This window comes from Wallemia mellicola (assembly GCF_000263375.1).
Source record: "Wallemia mellicola CBS 633.66 unplaced genomic scaffold WALSEscaffold_13, whole genome shotgun sequence".
In the NCBI taxonomy this organism is placed as follows: Eukaryota; Fungi; Basidiomycota; class Wallemiomycetes; order Wallemiales; family Wallemiaceae; genus Wallemia; species Wallemia mellicola.
This window is the reverse complement of record NW_006531970.1, coordinates 4024-31614: the sequence shown is the minus strand read 5'-3', so window position 1 is coordinate 31614 and position 27591 is coordinate 4024. Positions and strand designations below refer to the sequence as shown.

Sequence of the window (27591 nt, the reverse complement as noted above, 5' to 3'; positions counted from 1 at the left end):
TTCAGTAATGTTAAATCTAATAAATGATAAGTAAAAGATCAAAATTTTCAAAAATAACCCTAGGTCTTAATAAAGTTCTACACGGCCAAGTTGAAAGGATGTCAAGAAATCAATCATAAGGTACTAATTAGAAAATTTCAAAATGGGTTAAAATCGTAATATTCTTTCTTGTAAAGTTACTACCTCCACTCACAAGGTCTAAAACCAACCTTCCAAATTAAGAAAGAGTAACTTCTTAGTATATAACGTCCAATGAAGATTAACAAAAAGTGTCCATTCAGTCAATTGAGTTTTAACAAACATGATAATAAACTATTAGAGTTTGTTTATTCATCTGTCACACCTTCAATGATTAGCTACTTAGCAAAGAAAACAACAGACAGCTTATTGTCAACTTCGACACCACCACCACCAAGACAGGTTGATTTGTTGACTCCTCCAACTACACCAACTAAGGACACAATCAATTTACCTTCTTTAGAGAATGACTTATTTAGTACATCACCACAGTTACCTTCATTAGAATGCTTTATAGCAACGTTGGTTGATCAGTCAAATGTACAGGTCCCTACTCTAATGTCGACTCTCGTTTATTTAGACAGACTAAGAGTGAAGCTTCCCCCTGTCGCCAAAGGTATGCCATGCACAAGACATAGAGTGTTCTTGGCTGCATTAATTACTGCATCAAAATATTTGAATGATAGCAGCCCAGTGAGTTTTGGAATTTCTTTATTTAATTTCTTTCTAACGCGTACTTAGAAAAACAAACACTGGGCAAGACATGCGAGATTATTTTCAGTCGCGGAAGTCAATCTTATGGAAAGGCAATTACTTGGGTTTTTAAACTTTGAATTAGATATTTCGGAGGCGGATATTATGAGGGAATTTAAACCATTCATGGCACCATCTCAAAGAATGATATATCCATATCAACAATATCAACCATTACCACCAACAATATTTTATCAAAACTTATTACCAAATTATGCACGTCCACAACAACAACAATTGCGCACTCAAAGGTCGCAACCTACACTTAGACAGAGGGGAAATATTTCAATTTCGCCTGTTAAACCATCAATAGCAACTTATAAATCACAAAATATTCCAACCTTACTATCATTGGCTTCTCCTCCAGAGACTCCACTAGATTTCAAATCACCTTCGACAAAGATACCAAAAACATCTCACTTTTATTCAGCCAAATTTTTCAACAGGCTGATTCGAAGGAAGGGCTCAGCTCAGGAGCTTTAATTTTAAGTAAACGCACAACTTTATATAGTAGTAGATTATAAAAAGCTGGTCTTTCTAATTTTTTAATTTATTGTACTTATTCATATGTAACATCAATTTCGGCTTAGAATTGGATATATCCGGTAAAATAGAAAGACACTCGGACTTCGATGGAATTCATGTGATTATACTTGGAATTTAATGAAGATTTCAAAGATCTAAAAAAATGAACGTGTACCTTTGTTTTTGAGATAATGACGTCATATATCCAAACCACAAAAAATCAAACTGATTGGATCTTAATCGATCACGATCATAACGATCTAAAAAAGTTTCTCTTAAACTATAACGATAAAGTACTAAATTGTAAGTATACAGACTTGCTTTAACGAAAAGGAATCTAATCATCACACGTAGGTAAATTGTGAGTCTCACCGATTACTTCCTATGAAATGACAGCTCAAATGCATTGATATAGATGCCATTCGAAGCACTTCAATCAATGACTCCTGTGGGCGGTGATGAAAAGCCTTCCCTTTCAAGATCATCATCTTTCAAACGTAAATTATCAATCCCTTCAGTTGGATACAAGAGAGTTTTAGTTTTAGGTTCAGGTTCTTTTGGTAGTTGCTTAGCCGATCACTTAGCGGACATTGGACATCAAACTCGCATTTGGGCAAGAAACAAAGATGTCGTTGATTCATTCAACAACAACCACAAGAATCCAAAGGTAAGACCTTAACTTAATTAAGCATTAACATAAAAACTCATCAACGAACAATAGTACCTTACTGATCACACATTCTCAAAGAACTTAAAGGCTGTCGGACCAGAATTCCCTTCTTTTGAGGATTTATTGCTCTACAATGTTATTGTTATGGCTATCCCTTCACAGTCTATGTCCTCCGTCTTGAAAAATCTCGTCCCTCTCTTTGAAGCCAAGAAGGACAAAGCACCTTTATTAGTTTTCGCAAACAAAGGTATAGAATCTGGAAGTTGCTTCCTTCCAATTGAAATTATTGAAAGAGAATGCGGTAAAGAAATCGCCAGAGTATCTACATTCTTATCTGGTCCTTCATTTGCAAAAGAAATCGTCCAAAGAATGCCTACACAAGTTACTATTGCTTCATTCTCATCTCAGCACGCTGAACAAGCTTGTGAAGTTTTCCATCAAGGTCACTTTTTGACATTCTCATCAACTGATCCAGTAGGTGTTGAATTAGCAGGTGCACTTAAGAACGTCTATGCAATTGCATCTGGTGTTGCATCTGGATTAGGTTTCCAACAAAATACTAGAGCTGGTTTGGTTACAAGAGCTAGCGCGGAAATGCAAAAGATTGGTGCAGCATTCAACGCTGATCCACTCACTTTCTTATCATTAGCAGGTGTTGGTGATCTTTTCTTAACTTGCTCTTCTGAGAACTCACGTAATTTCACCGTTGGTAAGAGATTAGGAGAGGGTGAAAAATTACAACACATTTTGGACACACTCGGATCAACAGCTGAAGGTGTTTTCACAGCTGAAGCTGTTCATGAATTACTCAAGAGATTGGAAATGTCTGCACCAATTGCGGAAGCAGTCTACGATTTGTTATATCAAGGTGCATCAGCTGCTGATATGGCAGACAGACTAATGGGATTACCCTCAATGCCAGAATTAGCTAGACCAATGGTTAGAAGATCATCACACTCCGAAAGATTCATGCAAGCTGTTGGTGTTTTATCACCTGCTCAATCACCTTCAATTACACCTTCAGTTACTCCAGGTGGTAGTCCACCTCATTCACCAAAACCACAAAACACAGGCATTAACGCACTCCCAGAGGATAAATAAGTATAGTTTATGATCATTTCTTTTCATTTATAGTTATACATAAAAAAATTTTTACTCTATATTTCATGTGCAGCTAACAACATATTTGGAATACCCTCATTTATTGGATACTTGTGTTGACAATTTGGACAAACAAGTTCACCTTGAGTGACATCCATCTGTTGTTGTTTGTTGTTAGATAATGGATAAAGTGTGTTATTGACGAACCTCTAATAAAACTCTATGGAGTGATCTCAAAAACTCTTCAGATTGGCTATTTATATCATCAATCTCATTTACTTTGAGCGTATCGTCACCAAGCTTGGTTTCTTATCAGACAAGAATGTCTTCTCTCTTGCGAATTTACTCACGGATTGAAGTGTGGACTTTAAAACGTTATAATCAAGTTTATGAAAGAAGCTTTTAATAAATTCGTCATTAAATTCTTGCTCTCTTATTTCAATTCCTTGTACGTTCTATATATGTGAGTTTTGTGAAGAGAATATAATAATAAATATACTTACATTGAAACTCAATGGATAATTCTTTCCACTATCTATACAACCTTTTGCAGCACAAGTTAAAATATTATGCGTTATCAATCTGACCATCTTGAATGTAAGAAGACAAGCAACTTTCATGTCAAATTCACTTGATTACAATAAATACAATTATATTAGTATCATATTAGAATCTGGTGCTAATTTACCTTCATGTCCAACAAATGCAAACTCAATTGGTCAAGTTGGTAATATACCAAATACGCAACTATACTCCATCGATAAATCACTTGGTAGCCAAGTAATGGAATCAGTTAGACAGGCTTTAGAATCACATTCACAAGTTAAATCTGTCGAGTTACAATTTCCACACTCCAGAAGAGTTAAAAGGGATGAACTTTAATCTATTCAAATAATTTATCTTTTAATTTGCTGCAACTGGCATAGGTATATCCATCAATGCCTATTTAGTCTTAAGATAATATTTCATAAGAAGTTAATGTACTCACATTATCATTTATGCCACCGTCAATATCATCATCATCACTATCACCACCGCTACCATCACCGTCAACTTCCATTGGTATATAATCATTCTCATTGTTGGCAATTGCAGCTAAATCACTCTCTTTGTCTAATCTTTGTCTTTCAAGTACATGATCCATAGTCCATAAACTAACACCAGTTTGAGAGTGATCAAATGGTTGTGCCATAGTTCTAACGAATCTTTTAGCTAAACTGATTGCCATATCAGTTGATAAATTCGATGAAGTTTCACTAATATATTGATTTATCCATCTAGGTAATTTAGCTCTTTTATCAGATCTTGCGAATCTTTTATCTGCAAAAATCATTAAACCATAATCTGATTTACCTCTCAAAACTCTTCCTACACATTGAGCTGCATGTCTCATTGCATCGAATGTTAAGAAATCTGATTCTCTTATTCTGTGATTATCGCGTAAATATTCTAATCTTGCTTTCAAAATTCTTGATTCTGTATATTGATATGGTACACCAAACATAATGACAGCTCTACCAAAGTGATGATCAAAATCTATACCTTCACTTACTTTTCCTCTTGCAACAGATAACATAACTGCACCTCTACCATTATCACATGCTTTTCTGAAATTTTCTAATGCTATACTCGTTTCCGGTGCATCTGGAGTTTCAACAAATATTAACTTATGCTTCCAAACTTCATCCAATATTTGCATTTCATTCCATGCACTTACTATACTTTCCATATATAAATAACTTGGAAAGAATGCTACAATTCCATCTGGAATTACTTTACTATATTCTATCAACATTTGACCATAATTTCTAACAACTGCAGGATCATTTCTAACTTCAAATCTAGAACTAACTGCTACTTGATCACTACCTCTGGTTATAACCATTGGAATGAAACAATTTCTAGATAATGTCATTGGATAGGATTCTTGTACTATCGCATTAAAGTTTAACATCTTTGGATACATATCTAAAGGTGAAATTGTACCTGAGGTTATAATAACTGATGAGAATCTTTCAAAAACTGGTGCTATAGCTATACTTGCATCTTGGCAAGTTAAGTGAAATATTGGATTAGGGATGGTTGCTGTTTCACTTTCAAATGGTTCCAAGATCAACAAAAACCCTTGTGTTGAGTTAGTCGACATCAATACAAATTATAATTGCACACCTTTTTCGTACGTTGATACGAGTGTCGCAAACGCAGCCACTGATTGTAAAGCTGAATACTCATCAAGTCTTTCCAATTCCAGTGTTTTTATCAAATTGGATAGACGGTCAGAACAGAACCTTGAATATGTTAGTAGAATATAATGACATAAAGTCCACTCACCTCAATGGCTTTCGTTCAATGTAAGTAATATCCCTAAGATGCTGCAAAAAAGAAAGTGGTGTCTCTGCAACAACATGTAATACACGCATACGTGTCTAATGAATGTTGTTAACGATCAATTAGAAGGAATAATGAAAACAAACCTTGAGATACTCCACGAATCTCTTCAAGAATGAAACAAAATGTTCAGCTTTACGTATATTTCCAGGTATAGCCTCTTTGAGCAGGTCAGCAGGTAGGACTACTAGTGGTTAACTTCAGCGGTGTCATGTTTATAACCACTTACCTGGATTGCTCAGAACATCCTCATCCTGCCGCCTTATCATTGCCATTTCATCATTAGCTGCTGGTGGTGGTTGATCTGCATCCTGCATGCCTTCAACAAGTTTGGCATATTCATCTTGTAATCGTTGTGCATCATTCTCTTTAACTTCCGCTATCTTTTCTGATAGTTTGTCCACGCTTCTTGATGCACTTTCAAGCATCGGGCGTGTCAAATCGATACTAAGTGATTCAATACAGACGTTATCTATGTATTAAGTGAGAATTGAGTAAATTCAGATATATTTACCTACCAATGTTGTGTGCTTCATCAAAAACGACGATTGCATCTTTAGACATCTCCCTCGAAACCATTTCAGCGACTTTTGGATCGAGAAGATAGTGAAACGAGTAGATAATTGTATTACAGAAAGGTACCTTAGGTATTGTTTCAACTAAAATGATGGTTAAGAAGACAACACCTACCATCCGTCTAACACTAAAGTATGGACAGTAGCCTTTTTGCTGACCAAACTTCTTAACATCCTCTATAGTCCAAATACCAGGGGGCACAATTTCGCCTGGTGCAACTTCTGATAAACCTTCATGATAACTACACAATTCGTGACTTCCTGGATCACTTCTACCTTTCTGGACAGCATGTGCTGATGTGAGGTCTCTACACCTGGCATCAACAGCTTTACCTCTTCTCTCCTGACTGATAGATGGGTGTAGACATAAATTCTTACGTGAACTCAATCCTAAACCGATATATCCACTATCTTTAGCAGCGTAACCTTGATCTGCTCTATAAGCCATTAACCTTTTTAATTCAGCTAATGCTTTCTCTATTTCTGGTACGGTACGTGAACAATAAACCAGTTTTCTATCTGCATCGTAATGTTGTTGATATGCGACGATAAGTGATAGTAGAGAAACAGTTTTACCTGTTCCAGAAGGCATTTCGAGTACGCAGTGACCACCAGCATCTAATGTTTTCTTAAGATCTCTCATGTAGCTATATTGCTCTATATGTAAATTAGATATGGAATTTATATCGAAGATCTACAAACCTGGATAGATACGATCATAAGGGAAAACAACTGGTAAGTCATCCAAGTAGAATACTATTATTTTATTATATATCTCTGCTCATTCACTCATATCTATTATACTCACTCATGATGACAGTAGAAGATAAAGAGAAGACAGATAAAAATAAATAAATAATAAGTTACATAACGATATTATTGATTGACATTCTAGAGGGATCATCTTCTGACTTGTTCGTCTCTAGCATACCATCAAAAGCTGCTTTAGCTTCTAACCTTTGACGTTCTTCGTCTAATCTCTTTTGTTCAAGTTGTGCTTTATGTTGTGCCATGATAGTTTTATACTCCCTAGTACGCTTATCAAGTTTACTAAGTGGTACACCTGATGGCGTCATTATATTAGCTGGATTAATAGCGGTAGATGGATCTTCGCCTTGATTGCTAGCACTCTTTGTAGTATTGACAGGTGGCGGTGGCCTTTTAGAATATTCGCTCTCTTCACTACCTAACCAAGTTTTTAATCGTAATTTACTTCCACTTATACTTCTGATTTCCTTTGTATGTTCTGACCATTTACGTGTTTTATAATCAGCCTTAGTGTAAGTGTCTAAAGGAACAGGTACTATATAATTCTGTGGTATGCGTGGTGCAGATGAAACGATATAATCAGGTCTCTTGTTTACTGGAAATCTGACTGGTGGTGGTGTCTGACCTTGTGCTTGTAACTCGAACTGTTTCTTAATGAATGGTTCAAAAAGCTGTTCGATTACTTTATAATCAGGTTTAGCGAAATCAGGTGGAGGTACTTGAGGGTTATAAGGATCCGCTTTTGGTGCTAGAATGTATTTCTTAGAATAACTCAATTGTAAAGAAAATAGACGAACCTCTAGTCCTGACAGGTGCTTTACTTGATGATGCAATTGCGTTATTGACCTGACTATTAAATGGTAAAGGAGCTTGTCTTTTACGTTTACGCATATTTATGTCTATATTCTGTGCGCCATCCGGGATTAGAGAATACTTTGCACCTAGTTTACGTCCCTTCTTTAAAGGTAAATTGGAAGTGGATAAAGAATCGATATCATTGTCATTATCGTTATCATATTCAACGATATCATCATCAGATTCTTGTACTTCTAAGTCTAAATTTGGTATTTCATTTGTATGTGATTGTGATAATGGAGAAGGGAGTAGAACTTTTGATTGATGTATAGCAGAGAATTGATCTTCTAATGGATTTCTATCAATTCTATTCAAATTATTATTGTCGTTATTCATTATCAAGGTATTTCTTCAACAATTTCAATCATGATCTCCGTAAGTTAGCTTATAAATAAAAAATTATAACTTTAAACTATTTAAAGGCTTTATATATGATGAATAGTAAGGGTGAAGTACTCATATCTAGACTATTCAGACCAGATATAAAGTTAGTCAAAACGCAGTCAATTTCCTTATCTTTTTAACATTATACAGACGGTCAATCAGTGATATATTTAGAGTACAGGTTGTTTCCAATCCAGATGTACGCTCTCCGATCATAACACTTGGTTCAACTTCTTTCTTCCACGTTAGACATAACAATTTATACATAATGGCTGTGACAAAGTGAGTCATTAGCGTTTTTATTAGTATATCTTCTTATATCAACATAGATGCAACGCCTTAGCTGCTCTTGTTTTTGAGTTTATTTACAAGTTCATTAAAGTATGCACAAGTTACTTAGGAAATCTCATTGAAGAATCTGTGAAGAATAACTTCGTCTTGATTTATGAACTTTTAGATGAAATCTTAGACTTTGGTTACCCTCAAAACTCTGAAATTGACGCTTTGAAAATGTATATCACAACAGAAGGCGTTAAATCTGAGCAAGCAATACGTGAAGATTCTTCAAAGATTACTTCACAAGCTACAGGCGCAACTTCTTGGCGTAGAGCTGACGTCAAATATAGGAAGAATGAAGCTTTCGTTGACGTAGTTGAAAATGTTAATTTAATGATGAGCGCACAAGGAAATATCCTAAGAGCAGACGTAGATGGTCAAATACTTATGAGAGCTTACTTATCTGGTATGCCAGAATGTAAATTCGGTTTAAACGATAAGTTAGTACTCGAAAGAAGTGATAGAACTCGTATAGTAGATGATAGCGCATTAGGTGGTGCTGTTGAATTGGACGATTGTCAATTTCATCAATGTGTTAGATTAGGTAAATTTGATACAGATCGTACAATCTCTTTCATCCCACCTGATGGTGAATTCGAATTAATGAGATATAGATCAACACATAATGTTAATTTACCTTTCAAAATTTCAGCGGTTGTAAACGAAATAGGTAGATCTAGAGTTGAATATACGATTCGTATAAAAGCAAACTTTGGTAATAAATTAAGTGCAAACACTGTAATCCTTCGTATACCAACACCTTTAAATACAACTGAGGTTAAATGTAATGCACCAATGGGTAAAGCAAAGTATGTACCAGACGAGAATCACATTGTTTGGAAGATTCCCCGTATGCAAGGCCAAACTGAAACCACACTCACTGCTAATGCTGAATTAACTTCAACAACTACGAGACAAGCTTGGTCACGCCCACCAATCAATGTTGATTTCCAAGTTTTAATGTATACTTCATCTGGTTTATCAGTAAGATTTTTAAAGGTCTTCGAAAAGTCAAATTATCAGGTGAGAATTCAGTTACTTGTATAAAAGCAAAAATAACTAACGAATAATCTAGTCTGTTAAATGGGTTCGTTACCTCACAAAATCACAAGGATCTTATCAAATTAGATTCTAATTTATACCAATATTATGGATCAAATGTAATAATTTATACTCTTACAAAATATATCAAGTGTCCTGCCATTCAAATGAACCATAGACTGCAGTAAGCGATGGTAATCTTCCAGGTGAAGGCGCCAATACTGTGATAGTACGTTTAACACTATCAATTGCAGTACTTGTAACCCTGTCAGTTATTTCCTTTACATTGTAATCGACTCACACAATCAAAAATCCAACCAAATCGGCCCTAATGAGATCTTTACTAGCAAGATCTCCCTCATATTCCTTCGCGTGTTTGTTCAGAACATCATTCACGTCTGGCCATTTGACGAGATACAATAATGAGTGAACAAGTGTCAAAAGTTGTGATGAACTTTCAAAATTTACTCTTTCAAGTTGAGTATTCTCGAGTACCCTACTTGCACCAATAGGTAAGGCTGACGTAGGTGCAACTTTATCTTCAGTAATTCTAAAAACCTTTAAATTATCTATCTTTATTGTCATTGATTGTGGTGATAATTGTTCATCAGATGGATTCGATAGATTTCCATAGAAAAATGACTTAATTTGACCTGCTTGTACTCTTGATCTGTATGCATCATCCGTTTCAACTGCCTTTGATAATATAATTAGAGAGAGCAGACGATGAAGCTCAATCACCTACACCTCCTGATTTAGGTACCTTCAACACTTTAAGATTTTGACCAATTTTTGGATCTAATGTTTTCTGTAGTCTTTGCATTTCAATGTAGAGCTTCTCGTGACCAATTACCAGCAGTACATCAACTTAAGCTTTATTAGTTTGCAAAACTTATGACCTAAAAGCTCACCTCTGAAAACATGTAAAGCATGTTTAATCAATTCATACTTGTTATTCTTGTCCTCGGATCCAATGTTTGGTAAGGAGAATGCGGCGGGTGTGTCAATAAATACACCAGATGCTCTAGCTAAATGTGATATATCAGCATCAATAATGCTTTCATACTGGGTTATCACTTACCTTTTGAGTCTCTCTCTAAACGCATATCCAATCTTCTTGCAATAGCTTCTACAATAGATTTGTATACTTTTGAATTGCGTGCAGGTGAGGCGTGTGCATATGGCAAAGCCTGTGGTATCAATGCTGAAGAGTTGTCTAATGATGCACCAGAAGTCGAACTTGAACCGAATGCATTGACTGGTGAAGTTGTTTGTGTAGATGTTGAATAAGCTGTTGCTGAGATAGTTCCAGGAGGTAATGGACCACCCTGTGTATTGTGCTTAGCAACATAGGTGTTAAGTGGTTGATTAAATACTCACATCAGATGGATCTAAATTCACTAATATTGGCGTCCATCCTTTACCTGTTCTGGCTGTATAGCTTGAAATGAATTAGCTAAATTAATAAGAATAAGATTACTCACTTCAAGAGTGTCTTTGACAAAGTGGACTTTCCACTGTCTTCCTGTCCAATAACCATAACACGATACCCAGAACTAGACTGGTCGATAGAATTTACATAGCCTGGTAATCTCTCATTAGGTTTCTCAGGTGAGGGTGTATATTCTTTATTCGTAGTTCTAGCTTTTATACGCTGCTGCTCGAACGCAAGGTGTAGATTCAAGTAACTAATCAAAGGAGTCTCATTTGAGATATATTCTACTAAACTTTGACCTTTTATTTCTAATGTACATCCAATCCAGGTGTATATAGAGCATTTCAACTCATCTTTGAGGGTCGTCCACTTATCTAAACTGAGTTCAAATCCGTTCAATTCAGCTCTACCATTTATTAGCTTTATACTAAGCTCATCTTTAATATCTAATTCTAATCTAAATTCATTTAACGCTGGTATCTCTACCAGTCTTTCTGATGACATGATGATGGTATGAAACAAAGAAATAAAAGGAATGTATTAAAATAGATAGTCAATCACAACGTATTAAATCAAATATCAGCCTATTCCAGCAATCATTATCGCTGTTACGTTCTTCATTGACGATAGCCGCTTCAACTACTTTAAAGACAGCTGATTGCCATCTAATAGCACCACCGAATCCTCCGATACCATCCGCATAGGCATCCCAACTCCACTTCCATATTCTGTCCGGCGTTTTAGGTAGACCTGCTTTTCTGACTATCAACAAGTGCAATGCTAGTACTTTTGGTAACTCGATAGGCAAATCTAATTTCTCTGGTAAATTAGACTTATCAGTAAGTTCCATTGTGAATGATTTCATTGATTTCAAACTCTCGATCGATTCCTTGAGCGCACTCCTCGCAAGTGCAATAGAATTTGGCTCAAGTTCGCCATCTGCTTCAACTTCACTAAGGTCAATTAAACCGTCTACAAACTTCTCTATTAACCTTGTAAACACTTCCATTTCAGCTACGATTATACTGTTACCATGATCAATAGCTTCATGAAGGTTTGCATCTGGACTTGGCGTACGTGGTTTAGATACAGCGGCAACTCTTCCTATAGCTGAATGAATTGGTGTAGGAGAACCATTTCTTGATTTTGCTGTACCATCAGATGAAGGTGTCGCTGATTTCTTAACTTGCTTGCCATTTAATTGTATATTGATCGGTTTTTTTACACTAAAGGCTAACATAGCTGACCAAATTAAGTGTACTGTTATTCTTGCAACCCAAGCTTCACCTTCAGGTTTACAAGGTCCTACCATTTTGATCAATATCTTTTTGGCTGCATCCATACCCTTAGAAAGGGCTTTAAGGTGCTGAGGAAGCGGATTGAAATCGATGCCATTCTTACGAGTAATTGTATTACTCTCTGGATAAGATTCACGTAAAGCCGAAGCAATAAAACCAAGATAGGAGCGAAGGGATTTTATTGTTGGGTTAACAACTCTAATAACGTGTCCATCGAGCTTCTCTAAGCCATCTTTAATTAAATCCTTTGCTAATAAAGGTATAATACCATCTTCAAATGCACCAATTATAGTGTTTTTAATAATCCAAGCTGTGTGAGCCAACTCGAATGCAAATTGCTGAGCATTGTTGATGGTTTGTTGTGGAGGTAGCATTGGTAAAGGTGTAGGTGGAGGTGGTGATGGACTATTCCGTGTATTATTTGACTGTGGATTGTTAAGGTTCGCTGTTTGAGATTGTGTAGGTGAGTGATTTGGATTACAGACGTTTATAAACGCTGGATCAGCACAAACCATAGCAAGAAGTGGATCTAATTGAGATGAAAATACGCTTAAGTAACGATGTACTTGTCTAGCAACTGCTCTTAAGAGGTATACGTCATGTTTAGCAACTTCTAATTCTTGTACTATTTGATTAGCAAGCGCATAAACATTTGCTTTCTTAGGTGATCTTCTATTTTTATATGGTACCCCGTCTGATGGACCTGAAAGTGAAGTGTTTGAGGACATGAATATTTTATTTACCCCATCTAATAAACGGGATGAAACCATTGCAATGTAAGTGGATTCTCCTGATCCAGCTGATGGTTCAATAGCTGACAAGGAAGGTGAAGGTGATGGTGCTGAATTTGTGTGCTTAAAGCGGTATTTGGTGGGTTCTGAGCCGCCCCTAGAGAGGGCATGAGTGCTCGGTCTGGTGTCTGGGGAACTTGGGCGTGATCTAATAGATTTGTATAAGTTGAGTGCGACCATGATATTTTCTCAAGGTGGCTTGTCTGCTGAGTCTAAAAGGAATGGTCCAATAAAGATGAGTGTAGTGCGCCTTTGTGAGGAGTTGCTAGACAATATGTTAAAAAACTCTATTAGTTATTCAAATATACTTACTTTGAAGTTATTACCATTCACGAATGAGAGAAAGGAGCAATGCCGACTCGTTCTAGTTTATAATGGGTGCAAAAAATTCAAATAAATTAATTCTGTACAAATGCTGTGATAACAGTAACGCTTTATAAAATCGTCAGATATTATATTATACTCCATCAATACCCACTCATCGACTTTGCCCTGAAAAATTTGTTCAGCCCTGATGATCATAATCTAAATCAAACTTACACCCATAAATCCCTTAATCTTCTCTTGCCTAGCAGATAATTCTATTGGAGAAACCTGAGGTTTATCAACTACGTCAGTTGGTATGCACGCTCCTTACCTTGAATTCATCGTCCATACAAATTCGGGCATATGAAACTAAAGTATCGGCCAGTGCTTGAGACTTTTCTGTAATTGTGCCATCTGGAATATGACCTTCAACGGCTTGTTTTAATCTATCGATAAGATTAGATTATGTGGAGGTTAAAGTTTCTCGGCATACTGAACTATTTCATTGGTGAAAACGTTGTCACCTAATCCGTCCGTCTTTTAGAATGTTAGTTGGCTAAAGAAATTCTTATCTCACTCACAAACAAGACAATACAATCACCTTCTTGTAAAGTAGTCTCAAACAAATCAGCTGAATTTGCATAATCAGTGATATGATTCTTATCAATACCTTTTCTGAGCTTTGCTAGTTGATATGGACAGTTAAAAAAGTGTGTTTGTTGCTTAGTTGACTCTACAACCTCATTGTCCCTTATCAAAATGAAAGTGCTGTCACCTAGATTAGCACCTTTCAACAAACCAGTCTTCGCATCTAATGTAACAATACAGGCGGTGCTACTACCTGCTTTTACTTCTTCCATTTTTAGGACGCCCTGATGACCGGCTTCAATCAGATCTTTTGGTTGAGCTTCCGATGCGATGAGGTTACCAGCTTTCTTTGATGCTGCCCACATTAATGTCTGAGAGAATTTTGAAGGGTCTACTTTTGCGCTGAACCAACCTCCTACGCCATCTGCTACACCTAATGCGATACCGCTATCATTTTTAAGTGGTTCGATAAACCAGAAATCTTCACCTGCATCCCCTATTAAATTGTATCTATCGCCTAACATTTTAGTTCTCCATTGTGCGACTTCGTGCTTATCGCTATAAGCAGATTTCTTCTTGAAATCTTCCTCAGAATCTAAGCGTGGTTTTGAAGCCCATGAGCAGCCAACATGAAAAGTAAATTGTCTAGTAAATCTTCTAGCGGTTGAATTGGTATGATTTCTTAGATTTTGAGATATTAACATCGTTGTACTGAACAACGATCATATGAATGATAAATAATGAGTATGTTTATAGTAAATAATAGTAATTATTCGCTTAGTAAACTATTAGATGATGTAGATAACTTAGAAAATCAACCAACGACATCGACGAGTCTATCTATGACTGATATACGTCAAAAATACTTATACAATAAAAGTGATTCATCATTCATTCGTAATAAATCAATTGATGAAGAAATTTTACGTAAAAAAGAAGTCGTCGATATGAATCTACGGTCAAATAAACGTAAAAGTATTAATTCAAGGGACTACACGCTTACTATGATTGATATGGATACGTTACAAGAGGTTAAAGACAAAAATGATAACGAATTCATACACCAAGACTTGGAAGTTTCACCAAAAAAGAGATCAAAGAAGAAGAAGAAGGAAAAAGGTTTGTATAATATGTACATGTATATCAACTTATTGACGTTTCAGCTGAGAAAAAACCGCGTTTACTAATGAAAGACGCAGAAAAGATCTCAAATGACGTATTCGCTAACATGAACTTACAACCACTCACAAAGTGCATGTTTTGCTTAAAATCTTTTAATGATAAGAATGGTAAACAAAAGTGTGATAGAGTTATTGGTAGTCATCTTATACATTGCTCTTATAAGCTGAATTACGATATTAACTATGTTAAAACTCAAGTATCAGTTAAATTACAGAATATGCTACATAATAGAACCCTCATGGATGACGCAATCGATATTAATTTTCAACGCTTAAACAATAAAGGTAGAAGGAAGAAGAAAATTTCATCAAAATTAGAAGCACAGTCGTCTACATCAAAAGTTATCAGTGAGAGACTTGATAATATTCTCAGGCAGTACAGTCAATCTGAAACTGAAAGTGAATCTGATGATCTCAATATACCTTTTATGGACTCAGAGGTAGCAAAAAGATATTGCAAAAAGCCAATATAATATAACTAATTGTTTATGTAATAGTTTATCATGTACAAATATTCCTATGAAAACATTATAAATTTGAGGGCATCATGCCGTTCATACGGTGTTTTGGTTTCACATATTGCTGTGAAGTAGTTCCGGGTGTTTGAGGTCGTGAGATATTTCGCGGTGTTTGGGAAGGTGTAATACCTTTTGGTGTGAGATAACCTGATCTCATAACACCACCTGAAATTGAATCCAATGGTCCACCAAAGCCACTATGAGATGTTTGTTAATCGTACTGCTAGATTATGAAATGTTAACTTACGGTAAAAGTACGTTTTCCCAAAACCCATTTTGGTACAAGGCATCCATAGCTTGAGCTTGTTCGTTTAAGGCATTCAAATCCATACTAATATAGTCCACATTTGTGCCTTCAAATCCGGCTGCTGAGCCATATTCATCTGATTGTGATGCCATTGAAGTAATTGGCGGCGGCATATATGTGGAACCTTCATCCATCAAACCGTTGGCACTTTCACCATGATTTTCGTCATTAGATTGCTTTAAGGTGGTCTCCTTATCAATATCATCTGTCATAAGTTTGTCAAATATTTCGTTACGGTTCTTTAATTGATCATCATCATGGCCGGTCGTCGGTGGTCCAATCAATGCTTGTAAGAATGCAGCATAAAGCGCTGGAGTATGTTTAGAATCTACAGCTACACTTGCTAATAAACTAGCTATCTCTGAGACTTGATTGATAATTTTACTATTATCAATTCCGATTACTGAATGATATGGACTAAACTGTGGTCTCATAAATTTCATTAAGGAAACTGTGGCGTAGGTAATGAAGACAAAGTGTGAATCAACTGAGTATTTAAGCCAACCTCTAGGAGCCATTACTTCTTTCGTTATTAACAGTAATTCTTGAGCAGAATGATAGCATTTAGTGAAAAAATATGTGAAATCTACGCTATTGGTCTCCAAAGCACTTTGTAATCCAAATGAAAAGATTGCAAGAGTCCAATAATTGAACATAAATTTACTAACGTTGATAATGTAATCGTGTTGCTCTTCTGAACATACTATTGTTTCATTTGCATTGATAACTGATTCGTACCAACTCAACAATTGACTCTCAAACATTACCGTAATTAGCATGTAATTAATATCTGTACCCAAACCTGATGGTGTAGCTGTGGATGAATAATGAAAGTCAATAAACCTTGAAACGATTCGCTGAAGTTCACAGTAGGCGGCTACGCAATAGTCTCTTGGATTACCAGAGGATTGTCTAGCCCAGTCAGATACGTGCCGGATGATATAATCTTCCCTTAAACTGATAGAAGAAGGTTTACCCATTTGAGATGAAAGTGAACGATCCGTGATATAACATAAAATCCATATTCTTTCTCTACATCTCAATTCTTGTTCTCTTTGGACATCATTTATACCTGGCATACTACTAAGTGATGATTTGCGATGTAAGTTTAAATCTGTGGCAACGCGCAGCGCCAAACCAAGTAATAACCAAGTTTTATCTTCTTCAAAACGTCGAGATGGTCCAACTCCCCAATATACAAGTATGAGATATGCCATTACAATCTCTACACTCTTAAAACCTTGTGAAGGGACGTCAAATGCAAGTTTACGTGCTACTGCATTTAATTTTGCTTGTAAAGCCGGTTCCTTATCGTAAAATTTCGAAGAAACCGCACATATGGCTGTAAGTAGGAATGGTGATCTTGACGCAACAAGTGATGGAGTATGGAAATCCTCATCTAGTATATATGTATGCACTATTGTAGGTGTAAGTAATTAAATCTCCTGGGGATAAAATGCTTACTATTTAGATGTCTATAAAATATAGTAAACAGATCTTTAATATTGTCCTCAGTGCAAAATGACAAAATCTCTGGTCTGACTTGACGCTCAATGAAAATCCTGCGCAATGGTAACATAGACATTGGACCTGATTTGAGTGTTAGTAGAAGTAAAAAGAAAGCTCGTTTAAAAGCTCTCACCTGGTCTGTAATACTCTTCCGATGCTACACCGATTCCCTCTAAATTTTGTGCCTTAACTAAAGCTTCTACCTGCTCATTTCTCTCTTTCTCACTTATTTTAGTGCCATTTTCATCTTTCTCCTCATTATTGTTGAGAATCGTAGTTAAATCAGGTCGTTGAGAATTTCGCATAGTGTATCTCCTATTGTTGAGGCTAGCTTCCGCTAGTAAACCAAGCGGATTTAATGTATCATCAGGTAAGCTATGAAGCTTTGGTGACTGCGGAGGCACATTTTGTGGTAGTTTTAATTTGTCAATTGCAGCCGGTCTATCGAAAGGCTTATCGAAAGATGCTTGTCTGTTATATGCTGGAGTTGGGAATGACATTGGTGCTGCCGTAGATTCTTGTCTTTCAAGTGTGCTTCCGAGCTTAGGAGAGCTAACTTGAAATGCACTGACGAGCTGATCTAGTGGCGTAACTCCTTTGCTGAGATGACCCCCTGGTTGTGGGAGCTGCTTGCTCTGCAATCGCTCCATCTTAAGGTTCTGATCGAGAATTTGATTGTTGAAATGAACGACCGATTCTTGAAATTGCATGATCCAGCTGGCTGCTTCAATTTGTTGAGCCTGTGTGCCTCCCATTAACTTCTCTAGTGTTTTTACCGCTTGATGGTTTAGCATTGGTCGACCATAGTTGCTCATTGATGGTTGTGTCTGGCTGTCCATGCTATTCACACTATATGGCGGTACTGCAAGTCTAGACGTGCTAGCTTCTGCAGAATTCGCTGGGCTAAATTGACTGTAAGGAGATTGTTCAGAGGGCGGTGTACCTGGTGCCATATTCTTGAGGACACCGCCGAGTGTTTCACCCATACTCTTTAAGGAACTAGACAATTGATCCGATTTCTTTGTACTGCGTCTACCGCGGTTAGATTCTTCAAAAATGCATTCATGACCGCCGTTCGAGCATCTCTTGCATTTGACACCCTCGCTTGCACCGATGCAGCGCATTTTTACCCGCCTACAAACCAAACATGCTCTGCTACCCCTACTGAGTTTTGGTTTTTCTGAACCGTCCTTATTAAGCCTACGTTGTGGCTGCTGAGTCCTACGTTTCTTTGTAGCGTCGTCATCGATATCTGAATGCTGGCTGCGCTTTCTATTGCTATCATCTTCGGTATATTGATAACTATAATCCTCAAATTCCTGCATTTCTGGTTGGTAGTCGTCCATCTCTATTTTGATGGTGACCGTGATTGTAGAAGGTGCTCGGGTAATAAGCTTGATAGTGAAGCCGGTCGAGATAATTAGAAATTAGGGAAGAGGTTGGTATTTAATAAAGTATATTCATTAATTTAATATAGTCTGGTGTGTTTATCTAGAGTATGCTTCAATTCAAAGCACACCCCACATCGCAGAGCATCCATCGCAGTGCTTAATACGGTATAATCAATCATCTATATAAATATACAACAAATGTTACAAATTGAAATGTGCGTGTCAAGCAGGTGACCCCTCGTCTTGGGAGCAAAGTCCTCGAAGCGGTTGTTTTAATTGCACGTATTTTATTAATATAGGCGTGTGTCTGGGTTAAAAGAAAGCATTAGCAGCTGCCTTGCGGCTACCGCTTCACATTCTCAACAATTTATCACGCTCGTTTTGGTTAAGATAGAAATACGATTTTCTCTATTTAAATTTGAAGACGAATTTCACGTGAATTTTGTGATTATATCGAGAATCTATACAGGAGAGCTAGTACCAAGGTGGGCTCGTATTGTAGTACTTGGTACATCCACTATACGTGATCTGATCGTCTCTCTCTTCAGTCGTTTAGCTGCTTCGTATCTAAATCCGAAGTGAGAATTTTCAATTAGATAGAACTCAACACACCTGTGGCATCCACCAAAAGAGAAATAAAACGATTGTCCTTGGGCGTTTCTCGCCCTCCAAATTTCAATTGGTGTAAATGTATCTCCTTCCTGAATGAAATGTGAGCAAACATTATAATATACCACCCTTACTTACCTCGTAGTCCCTCATGAAACGTTCTACCTTGGCTTCATCGAGCTCTGGAGGAAATGGTCTGTTGATTACTCTCATCGGAACTTCTTCTGTTAGCCACGCGAAAGGAGAAGAAGATACACACCATCATGCACATTATCGCTTCTTTCGCTTGCTTGGAATACACTTGTGTTTGGTAGCGTTGTCATTTTTCCACTTGGACGTTAACTTCTAATCCGAAAACTACATCATATATGACGTGAATTATGCTGATAGTTTAGCCTGTTTAGCCAATCTGGTTTCAACTTATGGGCAGACTATGATAATAATATATAGCATATCTTTCCTCCTAATCTCACTAATTCATTAAATTAATTCATTAATTTCTCGTCAAGAGTAGACGCGTTACAATTAATACAAGTACAAAACTAGAAAGTCAATGGAACGGGGTTTCTTAGGTTATTGTCGTGTTTACGTTGGTATTGTAAAATTATCGGTGGCGCATCGCTAAAGTCTTACTTAAAATGGCGCGTTGGTGTTTAACCTCAAAGCTCTAGTTGAACGATCGTCATCAACAATAGAATCCTGTGGTCCTTTGTGACCAAAACCGAGCTCAGCGTCTGCTTCAGAATCCGAAACATTGTTCGACGAGGATGCATCCCTGTGAAGCGGTGGTGCGATTGGTGAAAGTCTTGATGAAATCGCTTTGTCGTCAAGTTCATAGTCACGTTCAACTTCCGTACGGATGTGGATAGCGGAGCTGGTGTGCACATTATCAGCAGTACGGCCTTTTGAGGAACTAACTTGTACGTTGTGCACGGAGAGAATCTTACGGACATCAATTCTGGAGAGTAATGTGTAAAGTACTGAGATACTGTAATGAAGATCAATGGAAAATTTTCAGATACAGCAATAACCCACCTGTAAACCTTACCCATATTGAACTGGAAGATACTCCACGCAAAATTCGTGGTAACACCACAATAAAGAATCAAGTTGATAACCACCCAGATACTTGTTAATGAAGCTGTCTTAAGGGTGTATGCTAGAACAGATGCGATAATGCGGTCTGTTGTCGAGAATCCAGTATGGCGTTTTCTTTCACGAGCCAAATGGATAACCAAGAACATGGAAATCCAAATATCTGTCGCAGTTGAGAAAGCTAGCCATGAACTTGCGCAGATTTTGGATGCGATAGCGTTAGAGTTTGTAAAGTAGACGTAGACCGAAAGGAAGTATGTGCAGGCAATACCGAAACCGATTGCTGCAGTCATACCGATCAAAGCGACAACAAGGACTGCCCAGGATTTTGTGACTCTCCAACATCTATTCAAGAAGAATGCTTGACACAAGACAGCAATGACGGATGAGACAACTGGCTCTGACCACCACGTCCATCTAGTGTCGTCCCAGACTCTGAGATCTCCAAAGCCGTTGATGAATGGGTGATAAAGCATCTCGCTGGCGAGGTTTGTTAGCGTGTTGTGTGCAGAGTACGTCATACTTGCAAGAAACATGCACTCTGGAAAAGACCAGTGATGAAGAGGAAACCGACGACACCTTTGTTAATTTGCGAGCTAGTTCACGTCAGCGGGTTATGTTTACAATGGAAATGACCTACTCATTTGGAAAGCTGGGTGTGCTTATAAGAAGGCAATTCGGTTTGACCTTATATACTCACAACTCTAGGGTGATGTTAAGAAGGTTTTCCCGAGATAAATTAGACTTACTGTAATAATCTAGACATTGCATTCCCAGAATAGCCTAAATAATTTAGCAAAACATATGGCACATAATGCTTGTCTTACCATCAGGATGAGGTTGAGTACACATCCAATTACTGAAAAGATAAGAATGTTGCAAACTTTTAAATATACACTCACAATAACAACCAAGGTTAGCGTGCATATCGCTAGCTAACGCTTGCAATGCGGGATTGTCATAATCTGGTTGATAACCCATAATATACTATAGCAGGGTCTTGAAAGTCTTCTTTGAACGAGTTTTGTACCTATGCGGAGTTCTTCTAATTAATTAGAATAACTGTCAAAAAGGATTTTTGGCCGTTGGTAATCGATGCATACCAAATATTTCCTGCGCATTCAAATGCTGAATTCAAAATGAAATTTCCAAAAATGAAGATTACAAACACTATTAAGCAACCTAACCTTTTTAAACTACACAAAACGCAGCCGAACTGTTCTTTTACCTGGGTACTTGTCTCCACCTGATTCACCAGAGAAGAATGTCTAAATTGGGTAAAGAAATGATTAGTCCTAGATACAAACATACACACTTTTGTCGCTGATATCTTTACTCACGCCGTCCTCATCCCAGCCTTTCGGCATGTCAAACCTTCCCATGAAAGGTCCCTGAATCATTAGGATCTGAGTAATGGGTACGTACTGCGATATGCACTCAAGATATTTTAGCCAGTCTTGTATTAGAACGTTATAGTCTCTTTAAATCATTAGCTCATGTTGCGTGTCCGCGTGGGGTATCGTAAACCTGGTTCAAGCAATTTCACACTATGGATGATAACATTTGACACACGTGCAAAATGCTGAACACTTGAATTGAGTGGTTGGTCATTTCAAAAGATCCGTCCTTCATTACCTGCCGGTGTCAAAAAATGGTGACCTCATGTAGATGCCGATTTGATAGCGGCTAAACAAATAAGATGTCAAGCAATGAAAACGAAACAAATGAAAACAAATGACGTTTACTAACAATCTTGATTTATACGATTTTAACGAAGATGATACAAAAGATAAACTACAAAAAGGTGGAATAGTAACGAGAAAGTGCTGAAATAAGCTACTGTTGGTGTAAAGAGGATTACTGCGTTCATAAGTTATGGTATTGCTCTAGAATGGACTATTTGCATTGTATCTGAGAGCACGAGTTGAGCGATCGTCATCGACGATTGAATCCTGTGGGCCTCTGTGATGGAAACCAAGTTCTGCGTCTGGTTCAGAATCAGAGTATCTTGCTGTTGATCTCGAAGTCTCCCTTTGTAATGGTGGAGCGATTTGCAGTTTAGGTGGGACTGTTTTGTCGTCCAGCTCATAATCACGCTCGACCTCTGTTCTAATGTGTATGGCGGAGTTTGCGTGATCAACGTCGTTTGATCTCCCTCTCGATGAACTGACTTGAACATTGTGCACGGAAAGAATCTTACGAACATCAATTCTTGAGAGCAATGTGTAAAGCACAGAGATACTGTAATGAAGTTTTAGTAGAAATTGTCAGATACAGCAACAACCTACCTGTAAACCTTACCCATATTGAACTGGAAGATACTCCACGCAAAATTCGTGGTAACACCGCAATAAAGAATCAAGTTGATAACCACCCAGATACTTGTTAATGAAGCTGTCTTAAGGGTGTATGCCAAAACAGATGCGATAATGCGGTCTGTGGTCGAGAATCCAGCATGTCTCTTTCTTTCACGGTAAAGATGTATAACCAAGAAGACTGAAATCCATATATCCGTTGCAGTCGAGAAAGCTAGCCAGGCGCTTGCGCAGATCTTGGATTCGATGAAGTTGGAGTTTGTGAAGTCAACAAATTTTGCCAAATAGTACGTGCATGCAACACCAAAAGCAATTGCTGCAACCATACCAGTAAGCGCAACAATCAAGACAATCCACGATTTTGTGACTTTCCAGCATCTGTTCAAGAAGAATGCTTGACAAAAGACAGCAATGATCGACGAGACAACAGGCTCAGACCACCAAGTCCATCTGGTATCATTCCAAACTCTAAGATCTCCGAAACCGTTGATAAATGGGTGATAGAGCATCTCACTGGTGGAACCGGTAAGGGTACTGACTACGGTGGATTTTCACTCACAAGAAACATGCACTCTGAAAAAACCCCGCTACGAATAAAACACCTACAACGCCCTTGTTGAGTTTAGAGCTGCCCTATTAATTAGGATCATCGGCTGTATATCCACTTACTCATTGGGAAAGCTGATTGTGCTTATAAGAAGTGTACGATCGTAAAATTCGATATACTCACAACTCTAAAATAATGTCAGGAGGGTCTAACTGACGTTAAATCACTCACTGTAGTAGTCTAGACATTGCATTCCTAGGATAGCCTAATTCTAATTAGAAAGACAAATAGCGCATATTGCTTGTCTTACCATTAAAATAAGATTGAGCACACATCCAATCACTAGATTATATGAGAAATCAGCTAGGTATTGGATGTCACTTACAATAGCAACCAAGATTAGCGTGCATATCAGCAGCCAACGCCTGCAATGCGGGATTTTCATAGTCCGGTTGATAACCCATATTCTAGTTTATCTGGATCTTGAAAGTCAATTTAAAACGAGTTATGCACCTCTAAAAAGTTCTTCAGTCGAATGCCGACTTTACTTCGTTTGCTGAAGTAATGTCAAGAATGTTCACCTAAATAAACGTTTATGGAATGTCGCGAAGTATTATGGTACGCACTGACATTCGCTAATTTTTCTACGCCTGGTTGTTTCATTTAGCCAGAGGCCCGTGCGCAGTGTCAAGATCCCAATACGCAGTGAGCGTCAGTGCCTGGGATAATTTATGACGTCGGATTATATCCTCTTTATTGGTCAGTGCCCTTGAAGACTGTGTCTAGAATGAAACTATCTTATTCTGATCGAAACTCGCTCCCCGTACATTTTCCGACCGGAGATATGAATAAGCGGGGTCAACGCAAGACATCAACGTGGAAGTCGATCAATCATTTGCTGATTACTGTATTGCACTATTGTGCAAAGGTTATTCTCAAGCACAAGCTCAATGGAATGTGCTATGATTGATATTAGTTGTAGCTTGCTATGTATGTGCATAGCAGTTTATATGTATATCTGAAGATTATTATCTCTGTCGACTTTAAATTTTATTTTGATACTGAAATCGTAAGTTAGGTTTATCACAAATCTCATGATCAGTTGTAATGGCTGATAAACTACCATGTAAGTCTAGTATTACAGAAAAATAAATTTCAGCGAATGCTTATTACTTAGTTAAACCATTTTAATCCAAGTTCATGAGCAGCAAATGTGTATTTGTCAGTTGCTTCAGCTATACGCATTTCTGTTGATTTACCAGCACCGTGGCCAGCCTTGGTTTCCAGTCTTGCTAACTTGATCTTTTCTGATTGAGTATGTTGCAATTGTGCTATCATTTTTGTAGTATGACAGCTTACAACTCGGTCATCGTGCGCGGCTGAAGTGAGAAGCATAGAAGGGTAGATTTTCTCCTGAGCCAGAGCAGCTTGATGTAACGGAGAGTACTCGTATAGGTAGTCAAAGTCATTAGCTTCCTCAGCATTTCCATAGTCGGAGCACCACGCACGACCGATAGTCCAAAGGTGGAATTTGAGCATGTCCAGCACACCGACGTCAACTATTGACACGCCAATTAGATCCATCTTGTCTTGTTGAGCAACTACAGCAGCAAGAAGCCCTCCGTTGCTACCTCCGTTGGCGATGATTGAACCCTTCCTTGCAAAGCCGTTATCAACCAGATAGTTAGCAGATGCAAGGAAGTCGTCGAAACAATTTTGTTTACGCTCCTTTGTACCAGCTTGGTGCCACCTCTCACCATACTCACCACCTCCTCGAATATTAGCAACTGCTAGGCCTGCTCTAAAGTGCTTGACAAATGTGAGCGCAGATGGCGAAAAGAAAGGGAGCAAACTGATAGAAAAACCACCATATCCATATAGGAAAAATGGTGCATCCTTTGGTGTGTCTTTATGACGGGTGATGAATACGGGTATCTTTGTACCATCAGGTGACTGGGCGAAATGCTGTTCTGTGGTAAATTCTTTAGGATCTAAACCATTAACCTCAGCTGAGCGGAAAACCGTGGAAGCTTGGTCAATGCATTTGCGCTTTTCAAGTTCTTCAAAATCAAAACACAAAACTTCTCCTGGAGTAGTGTAGGATGTAGTGCTAAGATAAATTTTGGTATGATCACGTTCGCCAGTGACCTGATTGATAGATCCAGTAAACTTATCAAAAGGTCTGTATAAATGAGAACCATCACGTAATGATCTGACAATCAACTCGCTTTTCACGTCGCGCTGAAGAAGTCAGAAAAGTACTACATTTGGAATATACACACCGTATATACAGCGACGAGCTTGTCACTATTGACGATCTGAGCTTCAACGAGAACACCATCTTCTTCGGATACAAGCTCACTCCATACGTTAGATGCGATATCAAAGGTCTTGATCTTGTAGTTGTCTGCCTCCTCATTCGTGTGGATATAAAGTTTGCTGTCATCGTTGTCAATGACATCATACTCATGCTTGAAATCGCTGATTATATCTAGCCAGCACATATTTGACGAAATTTCGGCGTTGCGTGAATCATTAAGATCGGCCACCTTAAGTAAATTCCTTCTACTTGTATCTTTGGCCACAGTAACGACAAGGAACCTACCATCATCGGTGGTGCTAGCAGACCACATATGTGTCGGATTTTGTGGGTCCTCAAGGACGAGCTTGTCTTCAGATTGTGGAGTATTGACTTTGTGATAATACAGTTTCGCATTTTCATTCGCATCTGTCTCTAAACCAGCTACATCTTCGTGGGCTGCACCATGGGCTCCTTCTGTAACATCATAACGTTGATAAAAAAAACCAGAATCCCCTAACCACCCAATACTGCTAAATTTAACGTATCTTATTTCGTCAGAGAATCTTTCCTTGTCAGTTTCATGTGAACCACTCTTTTCTGTGAATGGTGAATCACTTGGCCGCACATACAAAGTGCACCAGTCACTACCAGATCTTGATATACCATAACCAAAGTACTTTGCAGTTTTAGAAAAAGCAGCTGTAGCTAAACTTGCCGTTTTATCATCAGACAATTGGTTAGGGTCAAAAAATACGTTGCTCTCATTACTACTAAGTTGCTTAGATGATCGTATGACTGCATGTGGCTGCAGACCAGCATTTTCAGACCAGTAAGCGATGCCATTTTTTTTCAAAGATGGTGCACTGAATTTTGGATAACTCATATTTTGAGTTAAAGCTGTTTTGAATTCCTCTTTGTACTTTACATCCTCCATGTATGCATTAAATAAATTATTCTGAGCATCTACGAACTCTGCGCTCTCCTTTGATTGGGCTGGCGGTGTTTCTAACCAATGGTATGGGTCTGGTACTCTCACAACGCCTCGTTTTTCTGACTTGTAATCAGTGAATTTAGTTTCGTCGCGTCTAACATTTGGATAATTGAATGCCATCTTGTGAATATTTTGAATATTTCTTGTAGTGTATAATAATCGTGATGGTCGTATCATTAGAAGATAAAACCCGGAATGAAACAGTTATTTTTTATTTTATTTAACAAGTATAGCTGTTCACCTTCTGTATTTGTACTGTATTATTAAGATCACCGTCGTAATTTGGCTCAAGGGCAATCATACCGGTATAGGTTTGAAAGCTGTACATATGAAATACCTTGAATTAGATAGTGGCATCACCTAATAGAATATCCTGGGACCTAATTCAAACCGGGACTATACTTTACCATAATGAAACTATTTCTCATTACTTCAATTTTCTGAATTATGACAGAGTTTAATTTAGTTTTCAACATCATTCTAAGTCAAATCGATTGTCTGTCTATCAGTATTTTACAGTTATTTTACGTACTAAATCCAATAAACTGATTTACAGTGGATGCTTTTCATTTCTAGGAATACAACGAAGTGAGGGTCTGTCTTACCTTTTCTCAATAGTTTAAGGAAACTGCAAGGATACAATATTAGTATACACAAAAATACCTATTAGGTGTTAAATTTAGAAAGAAACTTTATCATAATATTTTGATGAAGTATTCAATACTGAAAAGTTACTTCTGTTTACAAAAATTGATGAAAAAGAATAATTTAAAGAGCATAAGAACGGGGAAAAATTAAAATAGTAAGGAATCAAGGGATATTTATAATGAACAAAAAAGGTTGGTTTAGGATCTAGCGATATAAATTGATGACGCAAACTAATAATCATTATGAAAAAACCTAGAATGACTATTACCGCGAGGCATCATAAGTAATAGCATTTTTATGCGATTAAATGAACCGAAATAATTCACCCGGATCATGATATTGTTTG

At 37.5% G+C, this 27591-nt stretch overlaps 14 protein-coding genes across 14 annotated transcripts; 3 read left to right on the top strand and 11 right to left on the bottom strand.

Annotated features, from left to right (window-relative positions):
* Window positions 1-105: 105 nt before the first annotated feature.
* Window positions 106-1476, top strand: WALSEDRAFT_60642 (hypothetical protein). The gene is made up of 2 exons (XM_006958860.1): window positions 106-711; window positions 760-1476. The coding sequence occupies exons 1-2, from the start codon at window positions 253-255 to the stop codon at window positions 1252-1254; spliced, it is 954 nt and encodes a 317-aa protein (XP_006958922.1). The 5' UTR covers window positions 106-252; the 3' UTR covers window positions 1255-1476.
* Window positions 1477-1735: 259 nt separating this feature from the next.
* WALSEDRAFT_19685 (glycerol-3-phosphate dehydrogenase) lies at window positions 1736-3067 on the top strand (the record flags this gene model as incomplete). Its single annotated transcript, XM_006958845.1, has 2 exons — window positions 1736-1963; window positions 2018-3067. 2 exons carry the CDS (start codon window positions 1736-1738, stop codon window positions 3065-3067), a joined length of 1278 nt encoding a protein of 425 aa, XP_006958907.1.
* Window positions 3068-3123: 56 nt separating this feature from the next.
* WALSEDRAFT_19605 (Trm112p-domain-containing protein) lies at window positions 3124-3657 on the bottom strand (the record flags this gene model as incomplete). The annotated part of the gene is made up of 4 exons (XM_006958842.1): window positions 3124-3225; window positions 3275-3367; window positions 3418-3512; window positions 3567-3657. The coding sequence occupies 4 exons, from the start codon at window positions 3655-3657 to the stop codon at window positions 3124-3126; spliced, it is 381 nt and encodes a 126-aa protein (XP_006958904.1).
* A 256-nt stretch (window positions 3658-3913) lies between these two features.
* On the bottom strand, window positions 3914-6659 carry WALSEDRAFT_60641 (DNA repair helicase). The gene is made up of 8 exons (XM_006958859.1): window positions 6146-6659; window positions 5974-6097; window positions 5685-5927; window positions 5542-5639; window positions 5399-5493; window positions 5237-5355; window positions 4056-5191; window positions 3914-4009 (listed from the first exon to the last, which is right to left on the bottom strand). The coding sequence occupies exons 1-8, from the start codon at window positions 6620-6622 to the stop codon at window positions 3971-3973; spliced, it is 2331 nt and encodes a 776-aa protein (XP_006958921.1). The 5' UTR covers window positions 6623-6659; the 3' UTR covers window positions 3914-3970.
* A 205-nt stretch (window positions 6660-6864) lies between these two features.
* Window positions 6865-7998, bottom strand: WALSEDRAFT_54773 (hypothetical protein). The gene is made up of 2 exons (XM_006958858.1): window positions 7596-7998; window positions 6865-7546 (listed from the first exon to the last, which is right to left on the bottom strand). The coding sequence occupies exons 1-2, from the start codon at window positions 7987-7989 to the stop codon at window positions 6894-6896; spliced, it is 1047 nt and encodes a 348-aa protein (XP_006958920.1). The 5' UTR covers window positions 7990-7998; the 3' UTR covers window positions 6865-6893.
* Window positions 7999-8019: 21 nt separating this feature from the next.
* WALSEDRAFT_69369 (clathrin adaptor, mu subunit) lies at window positions 8020-9571 on the top strand (the record flags this gene model as incomplete). The annotated part of the gene is made up of 5 exons (XM_006958857.1): window positions 8020-8028; window positions 8076-8140; window positions 8188-8319; window positions 8367-9396; window positions 9449-9571. The coding sequence occupies 5 exons, from the start codon at window positions 8020-8022 to the stop codon at window positions 9506-9508; spliced, it is 1296 nt and encodes a 431-aa protein (XP_006958919.1). The 3' UTR covers window positions 9509-9571.
* On the bottom strand, window positions 9562-11364 carry WALSEDRAFT_39047 (hypothetical protein; the record flags this gene model as incomplete). The annotated part of the gene is made up of 7 exons (XM_006958856.1): window positions 10899-11364; window positions 10795-10855; window positions 10492-10742; window positions 10326-10438; window positions 10160-10281; window positions 9716-10110; window positions 9562-9670 (listed from the first exon to the last, which is right to left on the bottom strand). Exons 1-7 carry the CDS (start codon window positions 11351-11353, stop codon window positions 9562-9564), a joined length of 1506 nt encoding a protein of 501 aa, XP_006958918.1. The 5' UTR covers window positions 11354-11364.
* WALSEDRAFT_69367 (hypothetical protein) lies at window positions 11364-13137 on the bottom strand. The gene has a single exon (XM_006958855.1). It carries the CDS (start codon window positions 13116-13118, stop codon window positions 11403-11405), a length of 1716 nt encoding a protein of 571 aa, XP_006958917.1. The 5' UTR covers window positions 13119-13137; the 3' UTR covers window positions 11364-11402.
* Window positions 13138-13320: 183 nt separating this feature from the next.
* Window positions 13321-14539, bottom strand: WALSEDRAFT_69366 (protein serine/threonine phosphatase 2C; the record flags this gene model as incomplete). Its single annotated transcript, XM_006958854.1, has 6 exons — window positions 13321-13370; window positions 13417-13430; window positions 13479-13532; window positions 13576-13690; window positions 13738-13781; window positions 13826-14539. The coding sequence occupies 6 exons, from the start codon at window positions 14534-14536 to the stop codon at window positions 13337-13339; spliced, it is 972 nt and encodes a 323-aa protein (XP_006958916.1). The 3' UTR covers window positions 13321-13336.
* Window positions 14540-15541: 1002 nt separating this feature from the next.
* WALSEDRAFT_64812 (hypothetical protein) lies at window positions 15542-18693 on the bottom strand (the record flags this gene model as incomplete). The annotated part of the gene is made up of 4 exons (XM_006958853.1): window positions 15542-15728; window positions 15779-17255; window positions 17303-17428; window positions 17481-18693. 4 exons carry the CDS (start codon window positions 18691-18693, stop codon window positions 15542-15544), a joined length of 3003 nt encoding a protein of 1000 aa, XP_006958915.1.
* A 506-nt stretch (window positions 18694-19199) lies between these two features.
* WALSEDRAFT_29138 (hypothetical protein) lies at window positions 19200-19670 on the bottom strand (the record flags this gene model as incomplete). The annotated part of the gene is made up of 4 exons (XM_006958852.1): window positions 19200-19305; window positions 19351-19439; window positions 19486-19571; window positions 19607-19670. The coding sequence occupies 4 exons, from the start codon at window positions 19668-19670 to the stop codon at window positions 19200-19202; spliced, it is 345 nt and encodes a 114-aa protein (XP_006958914.1).
* A 310-nt stretch (window positions 19671-19980) lies between these two features.
* On the bottom strand, window positions 19981-21423 carry WALSEDRAFT_29137 (hypothetical protein; the record flags this gene model as incomplete). The annotated part of the gene is made up of 6 exons (XM_006958851.1): window positions 19981-20335; window positions 20383-20922; window positions 21143-21146; window positions 21192-21225; window positions 21270-21301; window positions 21345-21423. The coding sequence occupies 6 exons, from the start codon at window positions 21421-21423 to the stop codon at window positions 19981-19983; spliced, it is 1044 nt and encodes a 347-aa protein (XP_006958913.1).
* A 905-nt stretch (window positions 21424-22328) lies between these two features.
* Window positions 22329-23768, bottom strand: WALSEDRAFT_64809 (hypothetical protein; the record flags this gene model as incomplete). Its single annotated transcript, XM_006958850.1, has 8 exons — window positions 22329-22683; window positions 22731-23270; window positions 23317-23385; window positions 23427-23438; window positions 23488-23512; window positions 23536-23569; window positions 23615-23646; window positions 23690-23768. The coding sequence occupies 8 exons, from the start codon at window positions 23766-23768 to the stop codon at window positions 22329-22331; spliced, it is 1146 nt and encodes a 381-aa protein (XP_006958912.1).
* A 620-nt stretch (window positions 23769-24388) lies between these two features.
* On the bottom strand, window positions 24389-26747 carry WALSEDRAFT_32918 (hypothetical protein). The gene is made up of 3 exons (XM_006958849.1): window positions 26361-26747; window positions 25587-26316; window positions 24389-25545 (listed from the first exon to the last, which is right to left on the bottom strand). Exons 1-3 carry the CDS (start codon window positions 26447-26449, stop codon window positions 24478-24480), a joined length of 1887 nt encoding a protein of 628 aa, XP_006958911.1. The 5' UTR covers window positions 26450-26747; the 3' UTR covers window positions 24389-24477.
* Window positions 26748-27591: the final 844 nt, after the last annotated feature.